This window comes from Gymnodraco acuticeps, unplaced genomic scaffold (genome assembly GCF_902827175.1).
Source record: "Gymnodraco acuticeps unplaced genomic scaffold, fGymAcu1.1, whole genome shotgun sequence".
Classification (NCBI taxonomy): domain Eukaryota; kingdom Metazoa; phylum Chordata; class Actinopteri; order Perciformes; family Bathydraconidae; genus Gymnodraco; species Gymnodraco acuticeps.
The window spans coordinates 923,572-937,601 of record NW_022992199.1 but is presented as its reverse complement, the minus strand read 5'-3'; the positions used below and the strand labels follow the sequence as shown (position 1 = coordinate 937,601).

The following is a 14,030-nucleotide window of genomic DNA, read 5'->3' as shown; positions in this document are numbered from 1 at the left end:
TTCCATGTTACTACTCTCTCTCCTCTCAATAAGTGATCGGGGGCGTCACTCCCCAGCTTAACCAATCACTTCGCTCTATTCTCACAAGCCTATCATAGCGCTCCGCTAAACCTTTTAAATCTGCTCTCCCCTCTGACAGCTGTCATTCCAGGTGAATCGGCGCAACCCTCCTCCACCCCTCTTCACCTCCTGTCCATCTGAATCCAGGGTCAAGCCAAGCCACTCCTCTTCAGACTGACCCCAGCTATCCATTCACCACCAGCAGTGTCTAGACCCCGGGGGATTCATCGGATCGGTTCTCCCTTCCCGAATGATATTCCTGCACAACGGGGCCTAATCGCCAAAACTCCTTTACATTCATGTGTATTCTGGCAATAAATATGTATTCTTACATCAAAACTGTCTCTCCTGATTGAAATGTGTTGGTCTGAAAGCTAATTAAAGTCTGTCTTCATAGAGAAGGGGAAGATGTGACGGCGTGGGGATGACTGTACCTGAATTCAAAGTGTTGCACTCGGGTGTTCACTTGAATGTGAAAGACGGAGATAGATGTGCAACGGATGGTAAAGGAAAGCTAAGGGATTGAAGTTTAAGCCCCGTCTCCTGTCTCACCTCCAGACTGCTGCTCAATCAGAGCATGCCGTGTGGAGGGTTGAGAGTTAAAGAAACGGTGGGACACACACTCCAACATCTGATTTTGGAAAGGTGTGCAGGGAAGGTATCGAAGCGTCAGACAAGCAGCTCTAACAGAGTTTACTGCTCCCTGAAGAAGACTTTAATACAGAGAGCTGCTGACAATCATTCGGCCGTGTAGGGATACTGAATGTCAATGTCAAGTGAAGTTTTCGGATAAAGTTTTAAATGTTTGTCGACATGTTTTATGACATTATTACCCTTTAAATAAACAAAATCTTCAATTTGAGTAAAGCATTCATCATTAATTGTCTTCTCTAAATTAAATCTACTTTTTAGTTAATATTACTCATCACTTTTGTCTTTATTATTCTTAGGACTTAGATATTTCTGTTTGTTTTACTTTGCTTAGGGAAGTAAATTAGCATTTTTGCTAACTCCGGCATTTTTACATCATGTATTCATGCTCATAAAGTTGCGCTGTCTCTATCAAATAAACAAATAATAAATACAATATATATAATAAGATAATATTCCTAATATTAATGTGTTACAGTTGAGATGTCTAACAGCTAAGCTACAAATAAACTAACTGTTGCAAATTGAATATGTTTCTGAAATGGGCCGTTACACTTAATGAGTACTTTTACTCTTGGTATTTTGAGTTCACTTTAATCAAAGCCACATCTTTTGTACACTTAAGTTAGATTTTGAATGCAGGATTTGTACTTGTAACTGAAAATCTTGAAAGGTCACCTATTATGCAAAATCCACTTCTCCATGTCTCTTCTACATCAACATGTGTCCCCTCTTCTTCATGTCTCTTCTACATCAACATATGTCCCCTCTTCTCCATGTCTCTTCTTCATCAACATGTGTCCCCTCTTCTTCATGTCTCTTCTACATCAACATGTGTCCCCTCTTCTTCATGTCTCTTCTACATCAACATGTGTCCCCTCTTCTCCATGTCTCTTCTTCATCAACATGTGTCCCCTCTTCTTCATGTCTCTTCTACATCAACATGTGTCCCCTCTTCTCCATGTCTCTTCTACATCAACATGTGTCCCCTCTTCTTCATGTCTCTTCTACATCAACATATGTCCCCTCTTCTCCATGTCTCTTCTTCATCAACATGTGTCCCCTCTTCTTCATGTCTCTTCTACATCAACATGTGTCCCCTCTTCTTCATGTCTCTTCTACATCAACATGTGTCCCCTCTTCTCCATGTCTCTTCTTCATCAACATGTGTCCCCTCTTCTTCATGTCTCTTCTACATCAACATGTGTCCCCTCTTCTCCATGTCTCTTCTACATCAACATGTGTCCCCTCTTCTTCATGTCTCTTCTACATCAACATGTGTCCCCTCTTCTTCATGTCTCTTCTACATCAACATGTGTCCCCTCTTCTTCATGTCTCTTCTACATCAACATGTGTCCCCTCTTCTTCATGTCTCTTCTTCATCAACATGTGTCCCCTCTTCTTCATGTCTCTTCTACATCAACATGTGTCCCCTCTTCTTCATGTCTCTTCTACATCAACATGTGTCCCCTCTTCTTCATGTCTCTTCTACATCAACATGTGTCCCCTCTTCTTCATGTCTCTTCTACATCAACATGTGTCCCCTCTTCTTCATGTCTCTTCTACATCAACATGTGTCCCCCTCTTCTTCATGTCTCTTCTTCATCAACATGTGTCCCCTCTTCTTCATGTCTCTTCTACATCAACATGTGTCCCCTCTTCTTCATGTCTCTTCTTCATCAACATGTGTCCCCTCTTCTTCATGTCTCTTCTACATCAACATGTGTCCCCTCTTCTTCATGTCTCTTCTACATCAACATGTGTCCCCTCTGTGGAAAGAGACTCTGAAAGTTTCAGGAACAAAGATTCTCTCTCTTTTTGATCCATTTCTATAAAAACCTGTCTGAAAATGAGCTGATCAGATTTTGGCCACTTTATGATGTCATAACGATGTTTTGTCTTGTGTAACCATTAGCCAATCACCAACCAAGGTAACCCCCCCCCCCCCATCACCTGAATCTCCTCCTAGAGCACCATTGAGTTCTTTGTAACCAAATGTCTCTCAGAGGGGCGTGGGGAGGGGCTCCTTATTTTCATCTAAAGTAACAGACAGAGAATCAGCACTTTGGAAACAGGGCTGAAACAGAGGGGATTATGGGTAATGCTGCAATGATCTGTTTGGTGTTTGGAGCCAAACACTTCAGAGACATGTTCTGTATATAACTGAGACCTGGAATATATTGATGACAAAGAGTATAATAGGGGACCTTTAACAATTGAGTACTGCTACTTTAACTTATATACGAGTACTTTTTCCAGCACTGGGACACAAGTCACTGCTGTAGCGTCTCGTGTCCTTGAGAGCTCGGCTGTGCAGCGGAGCAACAAAGTGCTTTATTAGCCGCCCCCTAATAGATCCGGTCCGAGGTAAATTCATGTCCACGGTGAGATCCATAACGTTTGGCCGCGGCTCAAAGGGGGAGGCTCCACCGGGGATCTATCACTGGAGGTGACTGCATGTCAAATAAAAAAGCAGTGCCGGGTAATTTTACAGCATGAAAGTCAATACAGTCGATACAGGCAATCATCTAAGGGACGCCTCTCACCTTATCTCAAATACTTGCTGGTACAGGACTCAGTATTCACTACAGTGCTGGGACAAACGTTCAGGAAGGAGAGGGATTGGACTTGGCACATGTAGAAGTTAGAAATACAAAAAGGAATTCAAGTTAAAGGAACATTTTGACAAACAGTAAAGGTCTGTTTGAGGTTTTTTTGGATCACATTTAGTTGAGTTGTTCAAATAAACTGAATATACAATAGTTTTTTTATCTAAAATGAGTATATGCATTTTATTAAAGAGGCATAAACTTATTCAGCTTGAACTTGGAAGCCATAATCCACCTTTGACCTCAACTTTTCAGATTTTTTAGAAACGATTTCTGGACAGGGCGAACTAACTCCCTAAAGACTCTACTGGTTCATGGCAAATACCTCGTCCTGCACATAACCGCCTCAACCATATCTATTATAAAAATAAAATATATAATGTGTAAATACGTTTCCAAGCAGACTTTGTTATCTTCCAACCAAGCCAGTCTAAGTGCAATCCTTTTGTTGGTCAAACATATATCAGAAAAAAGTGATAAATGCCTTTTATAATTTCACTATTTTAGAGTTTTTGTATTGTAGTGTTGTTTGATCAAAGCAAATATTATAAAACACAAAGATAAGTAAGTATAATATCTAAAAAAATAACAAAAGCAGCACATTGTCATTTTGTAGAGGGGGTACTGGCAATAATTTAAAAGCAAACTATAGAAAAATATGAGTAACAAATGTAAAATACATTTAATATAACAAATGTATTGAAGTAAAAATATTCCATTTAGCATGTAATAGCTAATAGGGTGTAGCTAACAATGTTATTAACACCCAGGTGTTCGTAGCTAACAATGCTATTTACATCCGGGTGTCTGTAGCTACAGTGGGGTAAAAAAGTATTTAGTCAGCCACCAATTGTGCAAGTTCTCCCACTTAAAAAGATGAGAGGCCTGTACTTTTCATCCGGATACTTCAACTATGAGAGACAAAATGAGAAAAAAAAAATCCAGAAAATCACATTGTCTGATTTTTAAAGAATTTATTTGCAAATTATGGTGGAAAATAAGTATTTGGTCGATAACAAAAGTTCATCTCAATACTTTGTTATATACCCTTTGTTGGCAATGACAGAGGTCAAACGTTTTCTGTAAGTCTTCACAAGGTGTTCACACACTGTTGCTGGTATTTTGGCCCATTCCTCCATGCAGATCTCCTCTAGAGCAGTGATGTTTTGGGGCTGTTGCTGGGCAACACGGACTTTCAACTCCCTCCAAAGATTTTCTATGGGGTTGAGATCTGGAGACTGGCTAGGCCACTCCAGGACCTTGAAATGCTTCTTACGAAGCCACTCCTTCGGTGTGTTTGGGATCATTGTCATGCTGAAAGACCCAGCCACGTTTCATCTTCAATGCCCTTGCTGATGAAAGGAGGTTGTCACTCAAAATCTCACGATACATGGCCCCATTCATTCTTTCCTTTACACGGATCAGTCGTCCTGGTCCCTTTGCAGAAAAACAGCCCCGAAGCATGATGTTTCCACCCCCATGTTTCACAGTAGGTGTTCTTTGGATGCAACTCAGCATTCTTTCTCCTCCAAACACGTCTAGTTGAGTTTTTACTAAAAAGTTCTATTTTGGTTTCATCGGACCATATGACATTCTCCCAATCCTCTTCTGGATCATCTAAATGCTCTCTAGCAAACTTCAGACGGGCCTGGACATGTACTGGCTTAAGCAGGGGGACACGTCTGGCACTGCAGGATCTGAGTCCCTGGCGGCGTAGTGTGTTACTGATGGTAGCCTTTGTTACTTTGGTCCCAGCTCTCTGCAGGTCATTGACGGTCCCCCCGTGTGGTTCTGGGATCTTTGCTCACCGTTCTTGTGATCATTTTGACCCCACGGGGTGAGATCTTGCGTGGAGCCCCAGATCGAGGGAGATTATCAGTGGTCTTGTATGTCTTCCATTTTCTAATAATTGCCCCCACAGTTTATTTCTTCACACCAAGCTGCTAACCTATTGCAGATTCAGTCTTCCCAGCCTGGTGCAGGTCTACAATTGTGTTTCTGGTGTCCTTTGACAGCTCTTTGGTCTTGGCCATAGTGGAGTTTGCAGTGTGACTGTTTGAGGTTGTGGACAGGTGTCTTTTATACTGATAACGAGTTCAAACAGGTGCTATTAATACAGTTAACAAGTGGAGGACAGAGGAGGCTCTTAAAGTAGAAGTTACAGGTCTGTGAGAGCCAGAAATCTTGTTTGTTTGTAGGTGACCAAATACTTATTTTACCGAGGGATTTACCAATTAATTCATTAAAAATCCTACAATGTGATTTCCTGGATTCTTTCCCCCCATTCTGTCTCTCATACTTGAAGCGTACCTAGGATGAAAATTACAGGCCTCTCTCATCTTTTTAAGTGGGAGAACTTGAACTTGAGTATTTAGTGGCTGACTAAATACTTTTTTGCCCCACTGTAACTGCTATTTACACCCGGGTGTCCGTAGCTAACAATACTATTTACACCCGGGTGTCCGTAGCTAACAATACTATTTACACCCGGGTGTCCGTAGCTAACAATACTATTTACACCCGGGTGTCCGTAGCTAACAATACTATTTACACCCGGGTGTCCGTAGCTAACAATACTATTTACACCCGGGTGTCCGTAGCTAACAATACTATTTACACCCGGGTGTCCGTAGCTAACAATGCTCTGTTTATGAAATGTTTTTCTCATCTGAAAACTCAAAATTTGACAATTATCGCTGCAAAAAAGAGTTTTGAGTCTGACCCAATAAAGATAACAGGGCTCTGAAGCCAAGCCTTGTCATATAACTTGTATATCTCCCATCTAATAAGAAGGTTCAAGAAAAGCGCTATAGAAATAAAATATTATTATTATTATTATTATCTCGAGTGGGCAAAACAGGAAGGTGAAAAAAGCAGCCTTTGATTTATATTCAAATGAGAAGTATACAGGGAAATTGGATTTCTCTTTCATTTCAGAGAATGAATTTCCTGGTGGCAGATCGTATTGTATCATCTCGTGGCGTTAATATCCAGCTCTAAGCGTCCGGAGCTATTAGAATTTCTTCATTACAAAGACTCGCGGGAACTTTTACACCTCCTCGCCGCAGAACGCAATGACAATTTCCATTTCTGTTCCAATGTTCAAACAATACCCCCAAGGCCATTTAAGACATTTTCCCCCGGTTTAATTTACACATGAAAGGCTGATAGCATATCAAAGGAGTCCTGCTTTACGTTCAGACGAAAACTTGTTTCTGTCTCACGTCCCTTATGTCAACCAGCTGCACTAATTCTGCACCTCAAAGCAAGCGGGCGGGTGGAGCATCCTTTTGTAGGTGTAATTGAGTTCAGCGAGTTAATACACCGATGAAAAAATTCAACAACGTTCACAACACTTCTAATCAGACTGCGTCGGCTCATGGAGGAGAACTGTGACTCAGTGGTTAGTGTGCTGGACTTCGAATCAGGGGATAGCATGTTTGAGTCCCACTGCAGTCAGCATGTCGTTGTGTCCCTGGGACACTTCACCCCAAATTGCTCCTGTGGGGATCGCCCACAGTACTGAATGTATGTAAATCGCTTTGGATAAAAGCGTCTAACAAATGACTTGTAATGTAATGTAACAGCATCCACTGCTGAATCCAGAAAAAGGAGACACTCGCTGTTAGCAGAAAGCTTTCTGGACAAAATCCCTTAATGCCTTATTCTGATTCGGTCTTTGGGTTCGATGGATACATACTGTAATCCCTAAAGATTAAACACAACCGGCTGCAGGCTTCTGCCACGTCGCTACACACAACCACAAGACACAAGGACTGAAAAAGGGAATATATAGATACATTAATTTTGATGAATAAAGTCCACACTTTCAGGACTTGCCATGAGTCGACTTAAAAAAATAAAAAAAGGATAAAAACAGACAAACATTAACTATATCTTATTTTAAGTTTTTTTCAACCATATCATAAGAGAAGAAAAAGGTTATGAATAATAAATGTTATTTTAAAAAAAACTATTAAATATGCATTCGTGCCACACCTTATATGACAGACATGCTTTCCCACAGCCAGACGCTCCTCACAGCTTCAAACGTTGGTGGAAAATCCCAAATACAAACTGATACACGTCAGTCTTACACACATTGTGAGACGACAGAATCTGAAGTGATATAAAATAAATAATCGTACTGTAAACTTAAAGCTTCCTTCAGCTTTTAAGACTTTTGGCTGGTTGTTGAACAGGAATAAACATCACTGTTCAACCGTAGGTGTTAATGCAGTCAGTGTGCTATCAACAGCTAACTTGTTATATTTCCACTGAAACAGCTGTTCAGTGACTTTTACCATTACAATTTATGTCAGTTATCTCCGGCGCCACCTGGTGGATTTACACGACTTCATACTCAAAACACTGCTGCAATAATAACACCATTTGTCATATTTTCTCATGGTATTATTTGTTATTGACCCACTGCAAACTGATATGTGAAAAACTAGTTCAAGTATGTGTTGACCCGAATTCAGAAATAAAACTTTTTAACTTAAATGTAGTTGTTTTTAGCAATGGACATGTTTTTTAATTTAATTTGACAAGGTTTTTGAGATTTCTGGTGCAACCAAATACAACTTTGATTTGTTGTGTTTTGCTCACAGCATTGAACACTGATATTAAAATGTAAGCAATGTGATTCAGAAACTATTTAATGGAAACGTTTTAAAGAAATTCAGTTTCCCAGACAAGTTCCACAACTTGTCTGGGAAACTGAATTTCTTGAAAATGGATCATATATAATCCATTCTAATCTTTAACAGTCACATTGCAAGTCATTAAGTCTGCATACTGTCACCTGAAGAACATATCTAGGATTAAAAAACTAATGTCACAACAGGACTTAGAAAAGCTTGTCCATGCTTTTATCTTTAGTAGACTCGACTACTGCAATAGTGTCTTCACAGGACTCACAAAGAAATCCATCAGAAAGCTGCAGCGGATTCAGAACGCTGCTGCTCGAGTCCTCACTAACATTAAAAGAGTGGATCACATCAGTCCGGTTCTGAAATCTTTACATTGGCTTCCAGTCGGCCAAAGAATTGATTTTAAAGTACTATTGCTAGTTTTAAAATCACGAAATGGGTTAGGACCAAAGTATATTGTCGATCTCCTACATAATTACGAACCATCCAGGAGTCTCAGGTCTTCAGGGACGGGTCTGCTATCGGCTCCGAGAGTAAACACAAAACGTGGAGAGGCAGCGTGTAGCTGTTATGCCCCGACAATCTGGAACAAACACGTCCGCAGAAACTCTTACTATTTTTAAATGGAGACTGAAAACATATCTCTTTGCCGCTGCTTTTAATTGAGCTGCTCATATTCGCACTGCAGTATGCCTTTTAAACATGTATTGTTTACCTGTTGTGTTCATTTGATTATCTTTGCTTTGTAATGCCTGTTGTGAAATGCCATTATATAATGTGTTTTTACTGTATTTATTCCTAAAAGTCTTTTAATTTGTTTTGTAAAGCACTTTGAATTGTCGCGTGCTGAAAAGTGCTATATAAATAAACTTGCCTTGCCTATGTTAAAAACGTTGACGATTAGTTTTTTGGATTATCTCAGGTGACAGGAACATTTCTCCAACACTGATGCTGCCGATTCATTACTGTGGTGTTGTAAACATTAAATCACGTCAATGGATTTGTGCTGGAGGCCCAAGTATTCGACAACAACAAAGACCTGGACAAATTAAACAAAAATGATCAAAAGCGATCTTATCTCTCCAGAGGTAAGAGAGAAAATGTGTTTTTATTTTTATAATTTAATCGACCCTTGAAGCCAAACAAGCATGATTTGTGATGCAGGAACACATGTTCAACAGATGTGAAGTTAACTTGATAACTCTCCTCAGATCAGAGACATAGCCATATATCATATAACAGCTCTGAGGACTTGTGTATCTTTGTCATGATTGTTAAGCTGACAAACACACAAAGTTACTGCTGGATTTTCTACTTGCTATAATGTTTTCTCTCCACCTCTACATACATATCCGCAGCAACAGGTTCGGTCCTTTGTTTCACTTGTTCATGCAAACAGCCAACATATCCAAATAAATTAATGTCAAGTTCATTTAGCATAGAAATATTGAAAAGTATCCTCTGTATCCTGGGAGACTTTGTTGTTTTACGTCTAATATACAGTACATCCAGGCTCCTTGTGTAATCCAAAGGCAATAATCCATTTTGCTACTCTTCGCGAGTCTCTTCGACATGATATTCCAACATTCAGAACGTTTAAAAAATGTCTTGTAAGCAAGCGGTTCATGGAGTGGACATCCAAACAGTGAGCGGGGCATTTGGCGTGCATCGAGGAGAATATCAGGATCACAAACGACAAATATTTGTAGAGCGAGGCGTAAGATCCAAAATCAATCGGCTCCGATGTTTTGCACAAATCCCCCAAGCAGCAGGAATTGTTTTAGAAGTGTTATGCGGCTCACACCTATTAGATTCCTTAAAAGCTGCAGGACATGTTTTTTCGGGCGAGTGGAGTTCACTCTGACTCAATCAAAAGTGTCTGTTCCTCTCTTGTCTGTTCAGGAAAGCGAGTGCCTGGACGATTGCCAGTTTGATTCCCTGCAGGTATGGGATAAGCAATAATCTCCACACACTTGATCGCAGCACTTCGTAAGTCTGCAGCTGTAGAGTTTTGCTGCTCAGTCGCTAGGAGCAGAAGGCTGCGCTTAAACTCAGGTATCAGGTTGTTTGCTTTACCTTATTATTTAAAATGAAATGTTGATTGCACAAGGCAACCATCAGTCTTAAGATTGGTTTTCTACAAGACTTGCTTTCAGTATGCTTCTCTGTCTACAGGGAAAAATCACATCACGTAGGCTCGATTTATGGCACAAAGCCGTGGAAATAGAATGCACTGTATCCTCTGCAGTACTGCCAACTCTTTTCCAATTAAATAAACTAGAACAAGCCCCAAAAAGTTGCTTTAAAATGTCAGTTACATTCATTAGCATAAAGCTGAGTAGCTGAGTTGGTTGCAGCTTGGAAGAGACTGCCAAGAGGAAAGGGAGCGACCCCCTGTGGTGTTGGCAGAAGAGCCATGGTCTGTGATTACTATGAGCAGCTTTTGGAGTTAATTACGATATAACATTTTTGAATATATTTCTAGCTCTTTCCCTGATAGTCTGGAGTAGTTGTCCTAGTTGTGGCGCCAACAATAATCGCTAGCAGGGGAAAAGATGTCTATTGCCACTTTGAAAGCACTTGTTCTGCATTACTTCCTGCATTAAGGGAAATAATAAAATAACTGACTCTCCTATTCAAACCTTAACTCTACCTTGACTTTGAACACAAACTAATTTAAAAGGGGGTAATCCCTACAGCTGCACACACCTGCACTTCCTCCTAGCTTCAGCTCTGGATGTAGACTCAGTAAGAATCAGCTGCTCTGGTTTAAGGAGGCTACTTGGAAGCTGAATCCCTGTCAGGCCTCATGCTGAAGGGCTCCAGCCGCTCGCTCTCAGGCAGCATGTTGTTGAGGCGCTCCATCAGTGGCACCGTCTGGTCGATGCCCATCTGGATGCGTCTGAGGATCATTGACATCTCGTTGACTTTCTGGATCTGCTCGGCGTACTTGGCGTAGCGTTTCTGGCGCTCCTGCATTATGCTGAACAAGGTTTCCACTGACAAGTCCATCTGGAGGGAAACAGGGAGGATAGATATAGCCTTTGACTTTTGGCAAGATTTGATAAATTCTCTTAAAATAACTTGTGAAAACGATATCAGCAACACATAAAGCATGAACATTATTCACTGTATTTTTCATATGTACGTGCAATTTGAATGTATCTCTATTTGTACTACTCTAAAGAAATCACTTGATCATTAAGTAATCATACAATGTTGAAATATAGTGGAAAAAGCTTGAAATTGTTTATTTTGTCTTAAACTCAAACACAATATTATAAATTTAAGAATTTCTATTTGATACATTTCTTCATGTCAATTAATTAATGTAATTTAATTTTCTGATGTAAACATCTGACAATAAGTACAATAACATTAATAACATGTGCAATATTACTTTTTTTAAATATCATTGGCCATATTAATACAAATATTGTACACTTTAAAATTATCAGTTTTTTTTATTATTAGATTGTCGAAATTGTAGAGCAATCTATGGTAGAACAAATGACTTATTTTCTTATTAAATTAGGTAAATGGTTTATTTATTTACTAACCATAGACCCTCTACATTCAATTGGGAACACAATAGTTAATTTATTTTTGGGGGGATTTATTAATGAGACATACATGGTTAATATCACATGCTGTTCTTTAGGCAGCGTTACCTCTCTGATCCTCTTGACCAGAGCGTTCTGGTCGAAGGCCACGGCCTCGGCACACTGGTGCAGATGGTCCTGGTAGCGGATGCACAGCTGCATAACCTGAGCGGCGTCCAGCCTCTCCAGACACAAACTGCTGGGAGACGTCTGACCGCTCAGCACTCCTGTAAAAAGCAGAGATGAAACACTCGACAACTGCGTCGCACTTGGCAATTATTCTAATTGCTATGCACAGGATCTGACAGAGTTACATCTCTGCTATTTCAGGAGTACGCCTACACAGGAACCTTGGCTCATTATCCAGCTTCTAACACAGTGCTAATGGGCTGCAGTCTTTACAAGTTTTCAAAAAGGACTGGTGGGAACGTGTGGAAAATCATATGAAACTGAATATCTCCTTATGGAAAATGAAAGGATAGAAGATCTTCAAAATCTACTGATATCTTCCAATAACCATAACTTCATGAAGCAACACTGCAATATTAAAGTAATCTTTGTCAGACATCAACAATAACTCCAAAGAACAGAGAAATCAAAACACTGTGAAATGAAATATTAGTTATTGGAAGTATCAGTGCATTGTGCACATCTGATGTCTGATTCCAGTTTTTGTTTATCTAGCACCCTCAAACTTATATTATGTGTGCTTTTCGCTCTGTTCGCCTTTAACTGAAATTGTACCCCAGTACCCAGACTCAGGTTTAAACGTTATATATATGCATTTCTAGGGCTCACTTAATACCTATAATATCTGATAGAGAATATAGGATTTCTGATGTGGGTGAGCAATTGTTGACTGAAGTGTGTAACCTGAATTTGACCACAATAGATTTAGCAACATATTTGACAGATGCCTCTATAATGCATGTAGGTAGCTGGGAGTTTAAAATGTACCTTTTAAAAGGGGCTGAAAGGTAGGTATCTCCTGAAGCTTAATAACATCTGGGTCGTTGTGGATATTTCGCAGTGATTGAGTCCCCGGAGCCACAATGACGATATCATCCATCTTTGCTTTCTGCTTCGCTGGAGAGGGCACCACTGAAAAGACAAAAGTCCTGTTAATATCATCAGGCATTCATTCTTTTGAGCAGTTAACATTTATATTGGCTTTCTTTGCTTTTTACCAGAAATGAAAGAAGTACTATTTTTTTTACTAACGGAAAATAAGTTGTCACAGTGTCAATCCAAAATGTGAGTGAAGTAAAAATTAAAAAAATGTATCAGCAAAATATGAAAAGGTATCTAAAGTCTCCATTAGGCAGAATGGTTCATTTAAGAGTTAATTTATATATGCAATCTTGGCAAATGATTTAAGCGTAACGTTAGTATAAAAAAAAATCAAAATATTACTTAGAGATTTAGTGAAGCTGATAGTAGTTACATGTTACAAATAAAGAAATACTCAGTGCTTCACTAACTCAACTTCACATGACTTCAATGGCAAGCTCATACATTCAATAATTACTAAATAAGAATTACTTTTAAGTTAGAGAAGTGATCTTACCCGAGGAGCTGTAGTCGGAGTGTTTGTGCTCCGAGTCTACGCTCTGTTCGGCTCCCATGGTGATAACGTCTGGCGAACAAGCTAGCGGTTAGCTTTCGTCAACGTTACAAAAAACACCAGCGAGATAAATAACCCAAAGTACTAGATACAATAACCGTGTACATAGACTTCACACGACCTCAAAAACACACACCGAAGTAACCATGTTCCAGAGTAGCAAAAACAAAAGGCACAGTCCTTGTTAGCTATGCGGTTTGAAGCTAGTTAGCTTCGTTATAGCTAACGTCAGTTGCTCTTACTAGCTAACAGGTTAGCAGACCGTTGAAGCTAAGTGAGAGCTAAGCAGGTTTATATCTTTACGGCGAGGGATAACCGAGTATTTTAAGAGTTTAACACATTTATAATACAGGACAGGACACAACAGCAATGACAGTTCAGGACCAGACATCACTTCCGTAAATATTGGTCACGGGGTCTGCCTCTTTCTGTCCAGACCATAATATTACTGCCCCCTACTGCTGGTGAGGTCAGAAATAATCAAAATAGTAGGAAAACCCTATGGTCAAACCTTACATTTATGCCCTATCTATTGACAGTTGGAGATTAGGTTTTCACCGTTTTTAACATTACTTAAGATAAATTAATAGGTAGACTGGGATATGAATCACCTTAAAAGCTAAGTAACTTACCATGGAAATATAAACAATAGTGATTTTGATTATGATAAATATATATCGCTAGAAAGTATGTTTTTCTTTGTAGGGTTTTAAATATGTTTTAACCTCATAGTGTAATTGTGCTCTTTTGTGGCCAATTCAGACCTCCACATTGTAATACAAACATACAGTCAAGTTAATCTTTAACACTGTAGATAAACAGGACAAAA

At 39.6% G+C, this 14,030-nt stretch overlaps 1 protein-coding gene across 1 annotated transcript; it reads right to left on the bottom strand.

Annotated features, from left to right (window-relative positions):
- Positions 1-9,036: 9,036 nt before the first annotated feature.
- On the bottom strand, positions 9,037-13,611 carry borcs5 (BLOC-1 related complex subunit 5). The gene is made up of 4 exons (XM_034205537.1): positions 13,145-13,611; positions 12,535-12,678; positions 11,647-11,804; positions 9,037-10,987 (listed from the first exon to the last, which is right to left on the bottom strand). The coding sequence occupies exons 1-4, from the start codon at positions 13,200-13,202 to the stop codon at positions 10,754-10,756; spliced, it is 594 nt and encodes a 197-aa protein (XP_034061428.1). The 5' UTR covers positions 13,203-13,611; the 3' UTR covers positions 9,037-10,753.
- Between the last annotated feature and the right edge of the window lie 419 nt (positions 13,612-14,030).

Bases quoted from the DNA above. Each gene is read 5' to 3' on its own strand.
- borcs5 (XM_034205537.1), bottom strand. From the start codon at position 13,202: ATGGGAGCCGAACAGAGCGTAGACTCGGAGCACAAACACTCCGACTAC. The intron at 12,679-13,144 runs GTAAGATCACTT...TTGTCTTTTCAG, and splicing joins CTCCGACTACAGCTCCTCGG to TGGTGCCCTCTCCAGCGAAG. The intron at 10,988-11,646 runs GTAACGCTGCCT...GTTTCCCTCCAG, and splicing joins TGGTCAAGAGGATCAGAGAG to ATGGACTTGTCAGTGGAAAC.